This window comes from Hyalella azteca, unplaced genomic scaffold (assembly GCF_000764305.2).
Source record: "Hyalella azteca isolate HAZT.00-mixed unplaced genomic scaffold, Hazt_2.0.2 contig15848, whole genome shotgun sequence".
Classification (NCBI taxonomy): Eukaryota; Metazoa; Arthropoda; class Malacostraca; order Amphipoda; family Hyalellidae; genus Hyalella; species Hyalella azteca.
The window spans coordinates 7935-29503 of NW_025945682.1; the positions used below are offsets into that span (position 1 = coordinate 7935).

Below are 21569 nucleotides of genomic sequence, written 5' to 3' on the forward strand. Positions count from 1 at the left end.
GACATGTCTCTCAAGCCCTTGCGTTTCAAGTCAATTAGTTTGAACTCCCCTCCTATCGCTGCGATGGCAAGCGCCAAACTGCTTGAAGCTAAATTTGTATACGACAGCCAGGAAAGTTTAGCATTTGAGCAAATGTCGTCGACGCGTAAAGAAATAATTTGGCTCCTCAATCCCCATGCTGCAGGTTAAAGATTTTGAGGTGGCTTTCCCTATATCGTTTTATGAATTTGCATTTCCACGTTCAGATTTATACATTTGTAACCTTTTTCAGTTCAGCAAACCAGGGGCAAAATGTCATTATTAAGTTCCGCTGGAAAGGTGACATGCTATTGGAGGTGGGACTTGCTGGTATTTTGAATGAAAACCTAGCGGCGGGAGGTAGCTAGTGTTATCGACTCGACGCTATGTTATACTTGGTAAACATTGCAAGTCTAGCACGTTGTAGCGGTTCCGTTCAAGATTTTGTATTAATATAATAAAAATATTTAGAAATTTAGAGTTAGATTTAATTGTTAAAATAAGATTTGTTAATACATGAACGTCACCACAATGAACACGACAATAGCTAGTTAACTTCATTTCAACTTTTAGTATATTTTGATTCATTCCACCAGAACCTCTCATTAGAGTGAGTACTTAGGTGTAGCAACTATCATCATGTACTAATTACTTTGTTAAATAGATGAATTGATTTATACTGTTTATAATCGTTTTCAATGTATTTGTATTTGGGTAACTTGTAACGATCTGTTATTTATACAGGATTCTATAATGAGACCACATCAAAGCGTTCTTATTTCCCTCGAATCGAACGTGAGATGCTTTACTGATGACCCGAGTTGAATGCGAAAATTGACACAATGGCTTACCAAGACGAAAAAATCCTTTGGACATATCTTCAACCAATGCAGTGTCTATTAATTGAGATGTCAGTATTCCAGAGCTTGGAAAGTGCCGCCAGTATTTGGTTCGAAGTACTGGAGGCACAATTTCAACAGCTTGATTTCGAGCTCTTGCGTATAGGTTATAATCAGCATCGCTACGAGTCTGTAAATAACTCTAGTAGGCTTTTCTCTTGGTTTTCAGCTCAGCTAGAACTCTACTGTTCATCCACTGATTTATTTTGTCTCGACCGAGCTTAATTTTAGGTACACACGCATCAACAGCAGACATAACCGTGTCCTTGGGAAATAACCATGACTCGGCTAGAGTCATGTCCTTATTACAGTTCGTAATACTCGCTGCATTCGGCGCTTCACGTTTATTATAGGCCAGTTAAAATGCCGCATTCAGTTCCTATCCTCTACGAATTGTAAATAGATAGTACCTTCTCCAGATGCTATCTCTTTTTTATTTGTTTTATTTTTTTAGAAATTATAGAATATCTAGAAATAGAATTTTTTCTATATTAGTTCTAATGTCTTCAAGTTTAGGTGAATTTTTTTAATGTGAAATTTAGGCTACTAATTGGTTGTACCTGTGTTCTAGGTTTTGAACTGACGATGGAGCCCCACTCCGAAACGTTTCCTCTTAAAGGAAATGGTGAACTTTTTGGCTGTTTTCTTTACTTTTAAATTACTGGTAAATTTGCGACTTGAGCAGCCAAGTGATCTTAATACTAAGAATGGATACTGTGAGATGAGATGAACTCAGCTCGGGGTTTAACTCCGAGATTCAGAACGTGAACGTACAGTCGAGTCAAGAAGTAGCTTCCGCGCTAGAATAGCGCTGCGACACAAAAGAAAAAAAAATTAAGTAATAACCAATGAATAAATTATTTAGGATATGACATAAATTAAAATTTTCAGCCTTTCTTGTTCGCCAGGTATTTATTTTCGCGTTGAATTTCACCAACTTTTAGCATCAGCTAGTACTGCTTTATGGGCAAATTAGTGGCAATGCACGAGAAGTTTGGTAGCACCTAAATAATTGCAGCAATAAAGCTACCTGTAATGCAGCACGTCGCCACAGCACTTTGCCAGCCTTCTATATAGAGACTATCACGTAAAAAATGAAACGTAACTTTCTAGCAACACCGAAACAGCTTTGTGCTTATTGTGTGGTATTCCAACGCTACTAATCGAATTTCTAATAAAGAGTAGCTTGTTTTTAATGACGAGCGGCGAAGTTTTTGGGGACTTTCCAATTGTTCAACAAACTAGCGTTTTCCCAACACAAACTTTGACAAAGCACGTGATCGTTCCTCAATTACTTTACTAATTCAGGGATTTTTTAATAAATAAACAGTTGAAAGTAAATATAATTAACAAAGGATAAATAGAAACCCAAAACAACAAACTTAACCCTTAACCGTGCATTTCAATCCACTTCCAATTTAATCCCCAAAATTCAACCAAAACCATTTTGAAATAGAACACAATAACACTTGAAATACTAGAGAATATGAATATATAATGAAATTAACACACACAAATATTCAATAAAACACGAAACGCTTCAATCACAGATATAATTCAAACAATCACAAATATAATCAAAGAGCTGCCAATTAACGCACCTCTATGGCAAAATTACGAGATTCAATGACAAAAAAACCCTGTTGCTTGAGTTCACGGCTAAGATGATTGAAAACTGGAAATTAAGAACCAATATACTAAAACTTAAACATTGCAACTTAAAAATTATATGTACAGCAATAAATTAGATCTATTTCCTCCACAACATAAGTATTGAAACCCTCAGCATACGTTGTAATATGGCTGGTTTAATTGCAATGCTCGATGGGCAGCCGTAACAGTAGAGAATCCAGACGTCTTTTAAGGAGGGGGAGAAAGGAGAAAATTCAAGGACATAAAAACCTGTAAATGGCCCTTCAGCAAATAAACCTTCAATATGACCAAGGATAAAAATCCTCCTTTTTTCGACACAACTTGTGTCGCAAGATATTTTTGTTAGCTTGCATAAAGAGCAACGTCACTTCATCAAGATTCATTGTTTCTTCAAATTTTTTATATCAGGCCTGTCAATTTTAATAATTTTTTAGATGAATCGTTCATTTTCCCTGAAAATTACTTAATTGCGTATCTTATTGGTAGATTTAATAGGTTCAGGATGCGAAGTTGATGATTATTGTTATTCTACGAAGCGAATGTGATGACGCCTGGTTCAACCGAGCTTTGTGGGCACGCTAAACATTGAAAGCATAAATAAATTTGATAGTAAGCAAAAAAGATACGAGTAAATGAACAGATAAAAACAACAATGCACAAAATTCAGAGGTTCTACGAAATAGTTCCGTTTTAGGGCGTCGATGAAACACCGGAAACGAAGGAGCAGACGTTACAGAAGCTGCTTCTATCAGCAGCGACCGTTGACGCTCTGTCACCGACGCTGGATAGACGTGTATAGATGGTTCGACGAGGTCCGCTGTTGACGGAGAACGCAATCACCTTCCAGGAAGTTGGTCCTGATACGCGCTCCAAACCTTCTGCGATATAAGGAGGTGCCAGCTACCATGCATGCAACGGACAGTCAGAACGGCGACTTTGAACTGTGCTCCCTGCTAGATGCGCACTAAGCAGCCAGTGAAAATCGCGCATTTTTGGTCTTGATTGATCGAATTTTCGTTCCTTGCGATCACACACGAGTAGTGCGGTGACTTCTATTACAGATTTTTGTTTGTTAAGTGTCGTGGCTGGAAGTCAATGGAGTGTGGCATTGCTATAGTCCAATTAGGTCCAGACGAGCGCCAACCCGAGTGCCTCGAGAGACAGCGACTGACGCTACCTATTCGTCGAAGAGCGCTACAACGAGCGATGCTGACTTAGGCAATATGATTGTTCATAGGAAGTTCCGAGCGTCAAGATCGCGTTTATTAATAACGGCGTAATTGTTACAGCTTTTAAATTCTTTGGAACAGCGTCAGTGATTCAGTGGTTGAAAAGTTCCAGCAAAAAAGATGTTAGGGTTATGCTGACATCATCGGTTGTAATGTAGGTGAGTCCTCATAGCACAGTCGAACAGGTACGGCGTAGCTGTCACTGACGGAGCATCGGTCTATATGACCTTCTACCCAACAAACACCACAATGCCCGAGGGGGATAAGCAAAAAATATAAACATGAAAATTATTTTCGGAATGGCTGGTCTAATACATCGTTCAGCTAATTAAATTTTCAGGGAGCCTTGTGGCTCATAGTTCATTGATGATAATTCTAGGCAAATTTTGCGCAAAACCGTCAAGACCCTGCTGCAAACTCACTTTTATCTGACCAGATTTCCTCAAGGAAATTAGAATACACGGGACGATTTTTTTGCACTATAATTAGTCAAAAATGCTCCTAATATCATACATATAACTTAGAAGGTTACCTACGCTCTGTGTGTACTTATAATCGACATGTATGAATCCGAGAGGGAACAAAAATTTCTTTCAAACGGCACGACAAGCTGTAGGCAACCTGCGATTGGGTTGCACCTCACCAAAAGCACAATGTCCGTTGTAAATTGTTTTTCTCGTTCTCTTTGATTCTTATATCAAATTTATTCACCAAGACTTATTATTATCACTATTTGTAATTAGTTATTTGTAATTATCAAAAACAATGACTGAAATAGGGGAAAACTCAATTATAAATCAATTCATTTTCTCGGGACTTCTCATCGCTGACCTTTCAAATCTTGCCACAACCATACGTATTTTTTATGTCAACATAGAGTGTGCTGTTAAAATTTGCAATGCAGGCCTGCAGTGGAGACGGGCATGATCGCAAACATATTGAACGAATTCATCAGGATTAAGATCACAAAATTGTTTTCGAAGTTCGCAATAGGGCCCATACGACACCGGAGTGTTGCTTTCACGCTCCAGGCTTTGAGTTAAGTTGAAGATGAGCGACGATGTCCGCCGCTGGACCACTGCTATACGTCAACATCGGCATTGACAGATCTGTTTTATTCACCTCGGTATTAATAGCAGAGCTAGAATTGGTCGAATTCGTCCCGTTATGTACCAACACTGAATTCTTTTGGGAGCCCTCTGCCTCAGTAGTAACAACAATACTAGTATCTTTGGTTCCCTGCAGCTGGCTAAGGAAGTTGTCAAGCGATATTGAAGCATGAGAAGAGTTGGTCTCCACCACTAATTCGTCCACTACTGCAGCAGGTAGTGGTGTGGTGGTTGTAGTGGTGGTGCTTGGTGCAGCTGTGGTCAAGGAGGGGAGGGTTCCCTTATAGGGCTCCGTCACCAGGCCCAGTACGCCCGTCATGTCCGTGATCACCCCGACGATCTCGATGAGGTTGGCGGGGTCGGCGCCCTCGGGGATGTCGTTGCTTTCCTGACGGCAATTGAAACTCATGGTCAAAGAGGACAAAATTCGCCTTACGGCTGATCAAATCAACGCAATATTGACATCGTTAAATTCTAACAATGGGTCACTGCCGCCATCCTTTCACCAACTCAAGTGAACAAATGTAGGACCAAATAGGTGGGGTGTAGCAACCCAAGAAAAGGATTGCCTTGTAAATCAGGCTGCGATTATTTGTTTCCTAAGTTTTTGTAATGCTTAGTGCTCCAAGATGATGATTATATGGAGCCTCAGGATCGGACTTTCTGGTGCTCCATAGTGGGGATTACCGTGTCCCACAGACTAAGGAATTATCCGGTGCTTCAGGAAGTTTTACAAGTTCTCCATGCTGGCTAATGCTTGGTGCACTAGCCTGAAATTACGCGACACTCTTCGTCGGGAAAACCTTCCGGTAAAGACCTGGTGCTCCAGGATGAGGATTGCCTGGAACTCCAGGCTAAGAAATTACCAGGAACTCGTGGCTAGGAGATTCCTTTTAACTCCACGAAGCCGATTACCAAGATCACAGAGCTATATGCTTACCATATGCTACTGGATGTGGATTAATTGGTGCTCCAAGATGGAGATTATCTGGTCCTCGATGCTAGGGGATTACCTGGTGCTCCAGGATAGGGATTTCATCCTGTAGGAAGTGGGTGACGTCGGTGATAGTGAAGGAGGGCATCTCGGTCGTGGGCTGCTCCGTGAGCGCTTTGCCCGCCTCGTTGAACCTGCCGCATCAACGCACAATCAAATATATATACCGTACGTCGTCAAAATGTTGAATAGTTGAGGAATAATATATGGTCACAAAATGATAATAAGATGAATAAATAGTAATCTGGGGATTGTAGTATAAGTAGTAATCTTCATCTATGGGGATTGGCCTCCAGCTGTCCGTTTACAAACTAATGGAATTGTCTGAACTTTGAGATGGGTAGTTTTCAGTCATTTTCCACTTCATAAATTTTCGTGTTGTATCCTATTTATGTGTATTAGGTACTTGTGTCTACCTAAATTTCATTGATCGATGCTTTTGTAACTTGGAATTGAATGTTGAAACATTCGAAACGTCGTTAAATATATTATAAACACTTGCTGGGACCTATTTTTTGATTTGTCAACGTCATCTGAGGAATTTTTGGCTCCCTGAAAATTGCGATATAATGCATTCTCTGGTCGATCATAGTACGTGTTTCAACACGAAAATTCTGCCATCTAATACTAATGATGAAATCCTGCATAGATAATAAGAATCGTTATCTATGGTGATGAAATGATGCCTTAAATCAGATACTTATGAGCGTATATATACTCAGCTCTTCATGGAATTCTGACGGAGTTGACTGAGTACGTAGACTGTTTGAATTCTAAGTAGACTATATGACTAATATGAGTTACATGAAGAGTGTTTAGTTCTACGGGGATTGTTGAGTCTTACGAGAACTGTCGAATTCTACGTGTACTGTTCCAGTTCTACGTTGACCAAGAGCGGTTTCGTGGACTGTATGCGTTCCATGTGCACTGCTCTCGTTCTCTCTAGATTTTCTGCGTACCACGTGGGCCGCTTGCGTCCTACGTGGACTGTCAGCTCGGCATGTGGACTATCGTGGACTCACACGCAGCAGGAGAAGGAGACGGTGGGCGTGAAGCCGTCCTTGAGGCCCTTGCAGTGCTGGCTGGGGTCTGCAGGTAAGAAGTCCACGTCCGCAGAGCAGTCCTCGCCCAACATGCAGTATCCCTCCCCTTCCCCGCAAGTCTCCACCCCCTGGATGACAAACACTCCTGTGGGAGAAGGGACTCGTAAAATGGCAAATAATTATTGTGTACCTCGAGCTCCGCTCTCCCTCTTCTCAGTCCTTCAATGTCTTTTTTAAATATATTCTCTGCCTTACCCTCAAATTTTTATTATTTCAGATACATTTAACGTAAATTTTTCCTACCCTCAATTCTGAATGGATTTTAGGAACAAACGATAAGATTAATAGAATGAATTCGAGTTGTACGCTCGAACGATTGTTAGAATTTATCCTTGGTGAAGTTGTGCAGAAGTGTAATAATATACGCTTAGAAATTACTTTTCAAAGACAACACTCCTAAAGAATCCACTGTCTCCAATGTTACAGATGTATCTACAATGAATTTCTAATTTTACTTTCAAATATTAAAAAATAATTTTTCAATTTTTTTATATATAAAATTTTTTTTAACAATTTTTTATTCTGTCAATTGATTCAGGCATTGCCTCCAACTTCACACAAGTGTGCAAAATTTTAGATCAATTTGACAGGTAAAAGTGTGTCGAATATCAATTGTAATATTTGTAGCTGACAAAATTATTTTTTCAATTTTTTTATTATTAAAAAATTTTATATATGAATTTATTTATTTTGTCATTTTATTCATGCATTGTCTCCAACTTTACGCAAGCGTGCAAAATTTCAGATCGATTAGAGAGGTAGAATTATGTTAAAAATAGATTATAAGATTTGATGCAGACAGACAGACAGACAAACAACAGGGAGTGAAGTTAAAGAGAAGTGTTGTAAAGCTAATGCGTGTTTGCTTAAATAAAAGTGATTGCAATTAATATAAAATAAAGATTTAAAGAGCTAGAGAAAGCAAGTACTAACTCGAGAGAGAGTCGACTCCCCGTTGTTGGACCCACCTTTAAACGGGTTAGAAAGATACCCAGATTCCAGCGCATGTTTAAGTGGTTTCGCTTTCATGAAAAGAAAGCTATCCGGCCAGTTTTTGTGCGATTCGTTGGTCCAAAAATAGAAACTGGTAGTTTTTTTAATGCGCTTAAAGCCATGAAAAGAGTTTAAGCATCAAAAACATATAAAAACTGATCACTGTTTTCGTTATAGAATACATGATATTTCAGGTAAGGTAAAAAACTGATTGGATGGTAAAGTTAGGTTTAGTCCTAATCTTTCGTTTCGAGCTCAAATGTCCATAAAACTAATATTAATACATGCTCATTTAATACGACAATAGTACAATTAATATAAATTAGAACAGTTACACTAACAATAGAGCTTACCAGGATCAACGACAGGCATGGCTGCAGCCTGCAGGAGCGTCAACAACATCAACATGCTGCTCATATTGGGGCGGCTTAGTCGCCTATATGCAACGTAGTGAACGCTTGACTTCTGTCGCGACTTATCACTTGATAGTCTCTGAGAACGTCGTCGCATTGTCGCCTAACTTGGATGTAAGAAAAAGGTCCGTAAACCGGTAAACGATGCGCAAAAATGGAACTCTTTCACATTTCTACGTCTAGTTAGTAAAATGATCTCACTATCAGCAGTTATTGTTTAAGCAAACGCTTAAGAAAACAAATTGCAGGTTCGTTTCACAGTAAAAATTTATTGAGACAACCAGAAACACGAAACATATGCAACACAAAACATATTCTCTAAAAATCTACACGTTTTTGTCAAACTTTACAGCTACACAAACAATATGCGAGTTTGTGTCACTACATACAGTTAAACAAACAATCTGCGAGTCTGTTTCGCAGCACACAATCACCTAGGGCTAAAGCCTAAACAATCTGCAATATTTGGTTGCATCAAACAGTTACTCAAATAATTTTCAAGTACTTTCGGCAACAAATAGTTGTTAAAACCACCTAGAATTTAGTGCTGCTGCAAACAGACACAGGCTGAGATACTCAAACATCGAACAAATTTTAACACAGTGAACAGTTTCCCCGAATAATTTGCTATTCCCTGTCAATTGAAACAGTTTACAGTTAGTCAACGTGTAGTGGTAGATGAGTAGCTGTCCCAACTCCCAGTAAACAGTTACCTCACTAACTTGCCCAAACTGCAGGTTCGAGTTGCAACATGAACAAACAATTACGCAACTAAAAACTTTTGGCACAGATATTAGTGAACAAAAGAATAAATTTTTTACAAATAATCCCTAAGAAATTTGTCAGCTGATTGCTCTGTTGGTTAGCACGAGTTGATTTGATTGCCAGTGTCGAAAGGGAACTTTTTCATGGGCCGGGTCAACAGTCAGCACCACGCGTTATTGTACCGGTTACACGAGCGTCACTGCGTCAGCTGTCATCAGTCTTTTCCAAACATCATCTGAGTGGTTCCAGTCAAAACGTTATTATTAGTTTATAGTTATTGTTTCCTTATAACTCGGCTCTGTCGCAATTTTCTTTCTAAGGTTGGCACATTCCATGAGGTACCGACGCTTTTTATTTGATCTAGACTATTTTTGAGTTTTAACGTAATAAGACAAGCGTAAGAGGAAAGACGAGTGTGCGGGAGCAGCCACAAAATAAAAATTTGTTGAAAATCGCTAGCAGAACGAGTGCACGAATTGTGATCTATCCTGCAGTAAGCAAATTCATAACCACAACCAAGCGTTCATACAAGAAAGTAACTTGCATCAATGCTGCTGAAATAAAACTATTTAAAAATCAAAACCATTTAAAGAAAGATGAAATTAACCAATCTCGAGCGATGAATGTGAACAAGAAACGGCACTGCACACCGTGAGAGCTGAACTGCATACACCTCCTACCGAGGTTCGAGAGATACTGAAGTCAGTGCTAGTGCCTGCCATCCTAGACGACACGCGCGCCATACGCGGCTGGAGTTCAGCAGGACACCCGCTAACCTGTCTTTCCAGCCAAACCGCACTCGCTGGCAGCCAGCAAACCCCTGCTCACCCAGCCACTTTCCCGGGATTGCATGAGACATGCAGCCCTACACTGCCATTTTTATTCACAAGTGAAGATGAAATTATGAATTAACTTAATAATTTGTCGGCTTCTGTAGATAGATCTTCTCAGCCGCCTCAATAGGCAGAGGTGGGCAGTAGCGCGCCACATTTTCAGTAGCGGTAGCGGTAGTGGCGCTACATTTAAGGTAATGTAGCGGTAGCGCCCGCTACATAATTAAGTACGAGGTTTTGCCGCTACAGCGCTACCGATACTTTTATAGGTAAAGCCTTTACATTTTAATTAAAAGTATTAAATATTATTTAAAAACCAGCATGAAACATACATAATATAAATTACAGAATAAAACTGTACATACGAAAGATTTCGGTGCAATGTTGTCAACCTCAGCCTGTTACTAGTGTCAGCATGTTAGTTGTTACTGGTTAAGTTGTTACCAGTTACCACTTACAGGTATTTTTTTATGTTTCAATTTGCTTACAGTTATTTTTATGTTTCACCTTCCCTACATGGATGTCTACTTTAATCTACCAATCTCAAACATAATCCAGATATATATACAAATAAAAGACTGATTTTTTATATGTATACGTGGATAATTTTTGAGATTGGTAGATTAAAGTAGATATCCATATAGGGAAGGTAAAACATGAAAATAACTGTAACTTTTATTTACTGTATCTAAAGCCCCGTCCACACGTTCAAACTTATCTTCAGTCTTGCATGTCATGCCAGGTTTGAGCGATTTTGACGGAAGACTGAAGAGCGTCCACACGCTCAAACTTTCCTTCAGTTTTTAGTGCGTTCGCGGCAATGGAGGAGCTAGTGCTGCTCGCTGCAGTGAGCGCAGTTTGTGCCACCTTAATTAGGTTAAAGCGATGCAAGCGTACGCGGTGGTCCTGAAAATTATTTTTAACAATACCACAATGAGGGTTGATAGACAGCATCCCTACCGGCACCAAACAGCATTGACGACTCCATTTTTGGCACATTCTTTCGATAAAGAGTTTTTCTTCGTTGCAAAGTCTTCGTTTGCTGTATGATCAACTTCTTTGCATTTAGCGATCAATGCCGCATAGGCCACTGCTCTCTTGTTCTTGACACTGTAGCTTTTTGATCGAATTTACCATAAACATGGGAAACTACAATATAACTCCATAAACTCACCAAAATAAATCGTGAAACCAGTGTCAGATATCCTGGGATATGAAAAACTAGAGCTAGCGAGGAAAAATGTCACAGCTTTCATCATCAATATAGACTGAGATAGAGTAAAAGTTTGACCAAATAGTCGGTTGCCCGTCCACACGCTCAAACTTATCGTCAGTCTTGCATGAACCCAAAGGTCTCGCCCGTCCGTCTTTTCCAGGTTTGTCAAACCTCAAACTCCGCCCATATGAGTAAATCCCAATAGCAGAACAATAAATATTTAGAGATTTCCAATAATTTTGGCCTCTGTAGCGGCTAATTTAGCGGTGCTATATTTTACTGTAGTGGTAGCGGTAGCGCCCGTTACAATCTAGTGGGTGTAGTGGCAGCGGTAGCGCCCGCTACATTTAGAGCATGTAGCGGTAGCGGCCGCTACATTTCAAAGTAGCGCTGCCCAGCTCTGTCAATAGGGCAGCACCTACAGTACATGCAGCCCTATACTGCCAGGTTTATTCATTAGCGGGGGATAAAATTAGGAAATCATTCAATAATTTGTTGGCTTCTGTAGGATAGTGTAAATCCTAAGCGATCAAGCTCGAATTGCGAATCCTGGCCAATTATGAATATTTTGGCAAACTTGTAGATATGGTGAAAGAAGAGTTTATTCAGAATTCACGAGATAACCACTTGCTGGAATTCAGGGCAGTGCGTAATGAGATTACCGAATACATGCACGATGCAAGTTTCTTAGACTCGATCACACGATCAGATGGCCGGACTTCTTCAATCAAGTTTAAAGATTAATTTCATGTGTTTTTCTTTTTTTCCGTAAAAGAATTAAAAACTGAAATTTGAAGGACACTTATGCCATTAAAATTGGCCATTCATGCTTCACACTGCCGCATTCCTAAAAGAAGCTATAAAACAACGCTCATGGAACGTATATAATGAATTTTGAACTAGAACGGAGCGATTTACCAAACATTATGGATAACTATTCAACTTCAATTCAGTAAATCGTTAACCATTACAAATAAAATGAAAAATAATACTTAGGAATCAAACAACATCACATGTTTAACGTATGTCATGTCACACATAGATACTATACACAGCTCGATGTGCAGCGCCATTTACAATATAGCAAATTATTTTTGGGAAATAAAATACCGTGGATACATAAAATCTAAATAGAAATATGTAGAACATTTCCCTTAAACTTTTAATGTACATATAAAAGCGAGCACTATTGCATGTCGTACACATGTAACATATCACCCACAGCAATCATTATACAGATACATCGTTAGGAATTCAAAAAGGGGCAGATTGCTCTTAACACTGATTGAATTATCATTATTGCGCATTAATCTAAGCACATGCTGCACCGAACTTTGAATTGAACTATTGCTCTAATTCGGTTGACTTGTCAACGTTGTCGTAAAATTCTCAAACACAATAGTAAATAAATACATGTATATATTTAGATATTTCAAAATTTAGCTATCTGTTAGAAAGCGAAATAGTTCAAAATCGTAGTAAGTAATTTAAAATATTTTTACAGTGATTTCGAAAAAAATCACAAACTGAGGCCACGAACTATCCCGCGCTTTGTTTTTCCCTAAAGGTACATAATTCAGCGACCGACCGCAGAGCAGTAAGCATACGTATTTCATAATAATCTACACAGTTCGCGTACCTGACGTGCCTGAAGTAATCGCTTCCCGCTCAACAGACATGTTTATTCAAACTAACTATAGGAGATGTTGGGATAAATCAGCCCAGTTGAAACATGATTTATTCGACACCAGGATCGAATAGTTAGGTGTATGGAGGAGTATCGCGTTGGCAAGCCTGTAAAATTTGCCGATAATATTTTACTAGAGTTCATTGGAGGGGCATGTGTTTATGGCGGAAGTGGAGACGTTGCACTCCAGGGCACTCGAGCTCAAGAAATATATATCTCGTCATAAAAGTGAGATAAAAATACGAATCTGATTTGGTCAAGTATTTTATTAAAACATAAATAATAATCGTTCGCATTTGAAGGCAAGAAACTGTAATAATCTCAGTCTAGAGTCTAGGCGAAAATCCTATTTAATATCTCTATGATCATGAAATAACACTATGTCTAACAACATAACTTAAGTATGATGAAACAAGAAAGGTGTAACATTCTCATGGCTATAAGAACCGTTACGTATCTAAATACCATACATAAACGAGACTATAATGAAAATATCTATGGCAATGCAGTGAAAAATAACTTTTCTAACGAGACCATCATGGTTTTGTCATGAATTTGATAATGCCAGCATGAGCCTCTAATACCCCTGAAAGAACTCTGACAAAGTAAACCACTTGATGTCTTTGATATCCTCTTTAAGCTACAGAAGCCTCCTGATGTTTACAATAAATTTCTTATGCTTACACAAAGGTATTGTCATGTCTAGCCTGCAGACTTTCACTGAAATTTTTTTCATTAGTTTACCCAGGCCTGAATATCGTCACTGGCGCCATCTCGTCAGTCTACCCAGACCTATGTTCGGTCACTGGCGCTTTCTCCCAAGTCTACAAGTTTTACATCTTCTGCCGCTATCATTATCTCATTATGTCCAGTCACCACAGCCATCTCATTAATCTACACTCCATGTACCGTCACCAACAACGCTTCATCGTCTCCCTTTGGCTTACATTGCATCACTAGCGACGCCTAATTAGCTTGCCGAGACCGACGTATGGCGCCTCGGCCACGAAACTAATTGCGGCGCCCACGAAGAAGCTGAGCAGCACCACACCACCGTAGCTCAGCAACTGTTGAAACGTATATTGGTGAGTCTATACAGTGAATGCACTGTCCACATTATCGCTATCATTTCTCACATTGATGAAGGTAACGGGAGCGGCAGTATTGTGAAATACGCAAGTTTTGTCTCAGTTGTGGAAGTTATTTGTCGCACCAAGCTAAAGATGTTTATGTTCACAAGACTCAATTTCTGGGGGGGGGGAGATTCCTTGTTATGGTGCCATTAGTGGGAGACGCTGTAATACTAGCATATGCGGTAGTAACACCATTTAGATTTTAGAGCATTCATACATCGATAAAATTAAACGTATCTATTTTTGTCCTTTTATTTCATACAAATATTTTTGAACACAGGGAGGAATTTCGATGTATTATACCTTGTCTACCTTGCGCTGGCGGCTGGGCTAGAGTCTATCATGACTCATGACGGTTGAGGGGTGCGGAGCACCACTTTTCCCTTTTTCCGCTTTGAGCTTGGTTCGTGATTCGGGATTCGCAACTTTAAACTTTTGTGTTTTGTGTGATATGGAACACGAGACACAAGGTACATGGAGTTCAGACATTGGTATGATGAGAAACACGAAGCATGAGATACATTTGGTTAAGAAATGTGGTTGAACATGAAGGACTAATTTCATTTATTTCAGACATGAGTGTCGATCATTAATGTTAGTTTGCTCACTATGGAGAGGGTTGAGAGATAGAAGTTGCTGTATCCGGAATAGAGAATCATGCCCTGCAGGGGCAGGGAGATGAGGTAGACGCAATAGTTGACACGGCTGGGGAACTGCCAGATGGGGTGAGACAGGAAGACGTCGACAGGACCTGCGAAACAGAATTTGAATATTTTGAATACACTTTTCTTTTGGTGTGTAAAGCCCCTAACGTGCAAGCCAGAGATATAGGGATTTGTTGAGGGCTCAGTAAATGTCTAATAATTCAATGAATACTTAATCTATTTGTTTGTAATAGGAGTTAGACAATTATGTGATGCCCAAACAAGGAAGCATTCGCCACACCTGCCAGTCCGAGGGTGCAGGTGAGCACGAGCCAGCCGACACAGCAAGCCCACGCTGCGATGTCGAAACTGGCGTAGAAGAAGGTACCGGCGGGAGTGAGCGTGGGGTTGGGGTTGCTGAAGCTATAGATGTTGATGTTCACGAGACCAAACACCACCGCTAACACCGTCACCGAGAATATTGCCCATCCCAGCAGAAGCACTTCCTGGTAAACCATGATAGAGAATTCACCAGGCATTCCGAGGTAGATTCATTAACTCCCATATTGACGGATATTAAATAGGTACCTCTTGATGTCTGAGGCTGAAAGTATTCGTAAAACTCGAAATTTGTATGGTACCTCCTGCTATAAATTTTGATTACATTTCCAAGCTGCATTACCTTGCCAAGAATGTTGGTATCTCGTACCAAACGAAGATGGATACTACCACCCATATATAGCAAGAAAACTACTGGTAAAGCCAGTCATATATATAACCACTAAGTCACAAAATGGGCATTCCTCTGTAAATGACCCATTATGTGATACTAAAATGGAACGTCACTGCTTAAACAATTGAATTGGTGGGCATGTGGGCCTCGTATGTCAAGATGAACAGCACCAAGTGATTTACATAGCCGATATGACCAAGTGATTTACATAGCCGAGCTCGTTTTTCGGAAAAGCCAAACAATATTTTTCTCCGTATCTGATTTGCTGAAACGCGAATTTCCGAAAAAAAAATATTTAAATAAATTAACGACGTTTCGAATGTAACGATTTGCATTTTCAAATTCCACAAGATTCGTTTAATTAAAAAAATGCATTCTCTGGTCATCAATCCAACTATATTAATGTTTTTACCAATACCTACGTATGTCTATGAGATAATAACCAGCATGCATTGATGGAAATTTCTTCATTGGAAAGAGAGTAAGCGGAACACTGCTTATGAAATGAGCACATAAAATGAGCATATAATGGGCGCTTGAGAGATGCGGGTCTCAATTTCGTCTATAAGAGATGCGAGTCCCAATTTCAACCTGAGGGTCTCACCTTCTTGCGCAGAATTTGTAGCCAGCGTGGACCTTCGACGCTTCCCCTCTGCGAACATAGGACGATTGGCGTTCATATTAGCGTCGCCTATGTCAAGACACGAAATTTTTGCCTTCGCGAGCATACACACATGTTTATGAGCGCATGCGTGTGTACGTTTGATTGTATTATTCGCAAACCTACGGCAATTTCGTAGTACTAAAAAAAGTGAATGAAAATTTCAGGGCCAAGAAAATTACATGAAAATCCACGTCATTTCCATTATTCATAAACATTTTGAATGCCAACTTTGGTATTAACGTGCGGAGAAATTGGATAAGCATGTAAGCTGTTTGCATTCTCTGAACGGGCATGAATTTGTTTTCTGCGCTTTTTCTTACAATTTCTGGCGATATATACACTAATGACAAAAAACAAATGAACTTAGTAATAAAAACAATAACATTAAATTTTATTAACATGGCTATAAATGTTCATAAATACTATGAAGATTAAATTTTATAAACATGGCATTTGGTACCTATAATCGAAATTTGTGATGGTAGATGACGGGACTACATAGATAGGTCAGATCGTGATTTTAGAGCAAGAATAACTTCATTCTTCTAATCAGTATTGTTGGACTGATGTAATGATACATTGGAGTTCAGAGAAAAATCATGATATGGGACTGAATATGACATCGTTATGTGAAGTGGAAACGAATGCTGACAAAGAAAATGATTTGAAAAATGAAACCGGAACGAGTCCGATTTCAGTCCCGCGGCCACTACTGCCGCAAACGCCCATCATGGCTGACGGGGAGTGTACGGGGAGCGTCAGGATGGTTAATGCATTTTTTATGTTACACAGCTCCGAGCACGATTGTGTAATGGTTGTACATTGGCGAGTATATGGATCGTCGATTGTTTTAAATATTTGCTCATGAGTATGTTGGTACGTGGTTAACAAGTCGTTGACTGGGCATGTAGTAATATTGTCTTACGAAATATGTAAGATGTAAGTTCCGGGGTACAATTGAAATCAGGTTTATGTTCCTCATGGAGATAGCTTGCCTAAGAGAGTACACTTCCACTCAGAATAAATGGCGCGTTCCGTGCTATGTGATTCACTATATTGGACAAGCAGCTGACAAATTTGGCTACAATATGTGCAACAAAAGTACCTGGTGGTGAATTAATTCACTGTCATGTGGTGAAGGGGGAAACTAAAGTGGATTATTACATACTTGGTGCACGGTTATGGGGTGCACTTGTAGCGAACCTAGAAATTACGACTTTTAATAAATATATCCTTTTTCCTCTGACTTGGCAACACCGATAGGAAGTTTACCTCGCGTTCTAGTTTGTTCCTTTGTCAGCATAGCCCAGCCGATCCACAACAGCAGGTTAGTTAAGATTTAGGTCTCTAGGATAAGTTTCTTTGTTTATATGCGTAACTGGTTTTATTGTACTATTATTTGCCTCATCATGGTTACTTATAAGACATACTTCTCGAACAGGTTCTCACGTTGCCAAGGGTATTATTTCTATTATTTCTATTATTACTATTATTACTGTTATCATTTCTATATTCCTTGCCGTATCAAATAAATTCACTTGATCCAGTTCTATTCATTTCCGATCTTGTAATTTCCTCACTGTGCGGGTAACGTACGGCAGTTACACCACACACTCACGCATACGAACCATAACAGAACATGTTTGATCAAGTGCTTTGTGATGAAGTTGCATCATGCATGTAGTCGGGTGATGGAAGAACCTGAAATTTATACTATCAGGTACACTTGACGATGAAGTGGGGTCAGGCGATAAGGGATGATGCTGCAAGTCTGTGACAGATGAGGTGCGCTGTTGCGCGCAATAAGGTGTTGTGATATGCCTACGGTTGAGGTAGGGAATCAGATGGATGAAGCAAGTACCCGCAAGTGTGTATCGGCGTCAACGAGCAGCAGCCCGAAGAAGGCGCTGACGATGTAGGGGCTGATGCGCATGTAAGGCATCAGGTAGGACCACGTCACGTATCTCAGACTTGCCTCACCACTGTGGGCATAATTCCAGGACTCATTTCCGAATTCGATGTATACCAAATTCAGAAGTTCATTTTATAAATAGGCAATTGAGAATGCAACAAATTTGTGTCTTTTTGGTGCAATAAATTGCCAGGCGACATCCTACGCCTTGTTGCTAGATATTTTCAATCGCAATGAAAGAATTAGAAAATCTGTGTTTTTCATTCATAATTTATCGTATAAAAGGGTTTGTAAGCCCTAGACTAAGGCGAAATTTTGATACTCAGGTCTCAAGGAGTTTTATTAAATAATCTTGAAAGCAAGAAATAGTAAATATTAGCTATCTTATACATAAGAAAATCAAATATAAGCAATATTATATCCAAGTAATCCAATAAAATGTATCAAAATCAATAATGAAAGACTAATAAATTGCAGCGCTAAACTCACCGAAGTATTTCGCCACTAAAGGAAGTTAGAACTATGAATGACAAATTAATCTCGTTAACTTCGGTCGGACGACTGAAGGTCTTAACAGAAAGATTACGTGAAGCGTACATGTGGAAAATTGCGATTACAGGGTTAAAGTAGAATATCCTGATAAAAAGCGTTGGTTCTAATGAAGCGGTTAACCGAAAATAACTCTATTTTGACAGCTTTTAAAACTTTGAACGATAGCTATGTAAGTTCTAATTGCTGGATAGCTTTAGACACGTAGCTTTTCATGGGTTGACTGATCGACATAGAATTGAATTCGAACATCGTTCGATTGACTAACTTCGTAGTGCTGAGCACAAACTTCATTCGTTTGGCGCTCTTAAACTTGTTTGTACGAACGTGATTCTGATTCGCTTGATTCTCCTAAACGTATATGATCCTTCCTTCGTTTGATTCACTTTGATATGACAAGTCTGAACGCCATTTGTTTGACTCATTTTAACGTTATGAATGTGAACATCATTTGTTTGGGTTGAGGTTGCTGAATCACTTTATCCTGATGATCATGAAAGTAATTCATCTGGCTTGCTTTAACCTACCTGATGAGTATAAACTCATTTATTTGACTCACTTTAACGCTATGAGTCTGAACATCAGTTGTTTGACTCACTCTAACGTGATTAGTATGAACGTCAAACGTTTGGCTCACTTTATCCTGATGATTATGAACGTCCTTTTGTTTGACTCCCATTAACGTAATGAGTTTGGGCGCCAATCGTTGAGGGAAAATAAATCATTTGACTCACTTTAACGAGATGAGTGCAGAATCATCGTTTGACTCACTTTAACGAGATGAGTGCAGAATCATCGTTTGACTCACTTTAACGTCCTGATGATTATGAACGTCCTTTTGTTTGACTCCCATTAACGTAATGAGTTTGGGCGCCAATCGTTGAGGGAAAATAAATCATTTGACTCACTTTAACGAGATGAGTGCAGAATCATCGTTTGACTCACTTTAACGAGATGAGTGCAGAATCATCGTTTGACTCACTCGAATGTCAGGAGCGACGCAGGCAGCAGATCCTGCGCCATCGTTACGATGCCACATAGGAGGCAGGACGCCAGCACCAGAGATAACGAGTAGAGCCAACCTGCGGGAAGTGGAAAGACGGCCATTCTGATGCTTAGAGTTCTTGCTTTGCGTTGTACATCATTTCGATTTTCTTCTCATATTTTCTCCTCGCAGAACACAACATCTAATAAACACACGCCCACAGTCAGCCTAAAACACGACAACTCCTCACCGCGCACCGCCACTCATCTTTACTCAAAACCACACACTGCCGCTCATCGCCACCAAACAATTAATGCTCGTCGCCACTACTCAATGACAAAATGAAAATTCATCCCACAAAACCTCAACCCGAAATCCACCAATCAACCCCACCCAGTACCTCTTGTGTCCCTAACTCCACCACTCATCACACACACTCATCGCGCCCATCACCCACGGTAACGTCCCATCATCTTGACGGGCAGCAGGAGAAATGGCATCACGAGGTACGCTTGGAAGTCGACGCCCAGGTACCATGTCGACCCAATGCACTGTGAAAAGACGATAAATAAAAATGTAAAAATTACTGAATAAAAAGTATTTGTGTTATCATTATTCTATTGTATTAGCGTAATCCCGCAGATGCGTAATTATCACCGGTGACTCTACCACTCACCCCTGGGAAGGTGCGTCTCGTGTCGCCATACTTAAAGCCCCCGGGCACGGTGAGGATGTTGGAAGCGAACGTCAGGTCGACCCACCAATCGCGCCGGCAGATCTCCAGGTACGAGGACTCGAACGTGCGCCTGAACGCTCCGTGCACGAACAGCGATGACGGCCCTGCGCATAGCATCACGATCAGCAGCACAGCTGGCGTGATCCTGCAGACAACAGGGAAGACAATAGAGAGTTATACTCCTCACATATTGACCTTTTTCTTTTATATCATAAATGGGGTACATTGAGATAAGAGGCACGTATTGCTCTGTGTTTGAAATATTAGGCGCCGCGAAATTTCTCACCGTATTATTCTGTGTATCAGGTAGAGAGCGTATCTTGATAGGAATATCTTCACAGTTTTTGCAGTTCCCTGACTTTTCAGCTGCCGTCGTATCAGCGTTGTTTCACTTTCTCTAATGGTCTCCTCAGCATCGTCCGACCACTGTCTGGCGATGTCCTCCGCATTGTCTTCCACAGTTTCATCCGTCGTATCCGACACTTGAATGGCAGTATCAGTCGCTTCGTCAGGCTGCTGAACCACAGCGGTTTTCATCTCAACGGCCTGTGGATGGTTCACCATTTTGGAAAAGATCTAAAAACAGGCCCTTTGACCGTATCTTTTCAAAACTGACGATAGTTTTAAATAGCTACAATACTTGCACCAGGTTCGATATGGTACTAGGCATTTCGAGACTGAATATATATTTCTCCATAGCTTTATCTAGTCTGTTCGGTGACGAAGTAGTCACTGACTGATATAGTAGTCGGTGACGAAGCGAGATGAAATGTAGTCGCGTCGATGAGTTGCAACGCAGTTTTATTTATTTTATAGCCGGGGCCCCTGGTGTTAGCTCCTGTTTCAAATTCTAGTAATCCTTCTGGGACCTTGTATAAACCATGAGTATACTTGTATGCTTCAATGAGGTCCCCACGCAGACGTCGATAACTGAGGCTTGGAGGCTTCATAATCTTTAATCTTTCTTCTGAAGACTTGCTCTTCAAGCCTGTAATTATCCTTGTTGCACGTCTTTAACGCTCTCTACTAAAATTTTGTCCTTTTACTGATAATCGGTGATACCACCGAAAACAAAAGCTTCATCATTTCTGCAACCAAGAACATGTAATTTAGAGCGTCTGATCAGCCCAAGAAGTCTGTTGGATGTGTTAGCTTGCGTTTCAATATGCATAGAAAATTTCAGTTCATTGTCGACATATACTCTCAGATCTTTTTCCACGCGGGACTTTTCAATAATTACTCTCTCGGTGCAACCATGTTTTCTCACACTGTAATCTTGCTGTTCATTGCCGTTCCGGAGG

General features: G+C 40.0%; 2 protein-coding genes across 2 annotated transcripts; both read right to left on the reverse strand.

Annotated features, from left to right (window-relative positions):
* Positions 1-2393: 2393 nt before the first annotated feature.
* On the reverse strand, positions 2394-9528 carry LOC108670617. Its single transcript, XM_018158087.2, has 4 exons — positions 8352-9528; positions 6925-7090; positions 5922-6036; positions 2394-5296 (listed from the first exon to the last, which is right to left on the reverse strand). The coding sequence occupies exons 1-4, from the start codon at positions 8506-8508 to the stop codon at positions 4820-4822; spliced, it is 915 nt and encodes a 304-aa protein (XP_018013576.1). The 5' UTR covers positions 8509-9528; the 3' UTR covers positions 2394-4819.
* A 3325-nt stretch (positions 9529-12853) lies between these two features.
* On the reverse strand, positions 12854-20832 carry LOC108670615 (O-acyltransferase like protein). The gene is made up of 9 exons (XM_018158086.2): positions 20555-20832; positions 20209-20413; positions 19990-20083; positions 19530-19629; positions 17948-18068; positions 16027-16074; positions 14991-15195; positions 14654-14796; positions 12854-13979 (listed from the first exon to the last, which is right to left on the reverse strand). The coding sequence occupies exons 1-9, from the start codon at positions 20830-20832 to the stop codon at positions 13869-13871; spliced, it is 1305 nt and encodes a 434-aa protein (XP_018013575.2). The 3' UTR covers positions 12854-13868.
* Between the last annotated feature and the right edge of the window lie 737 nt (positions 20833-21569).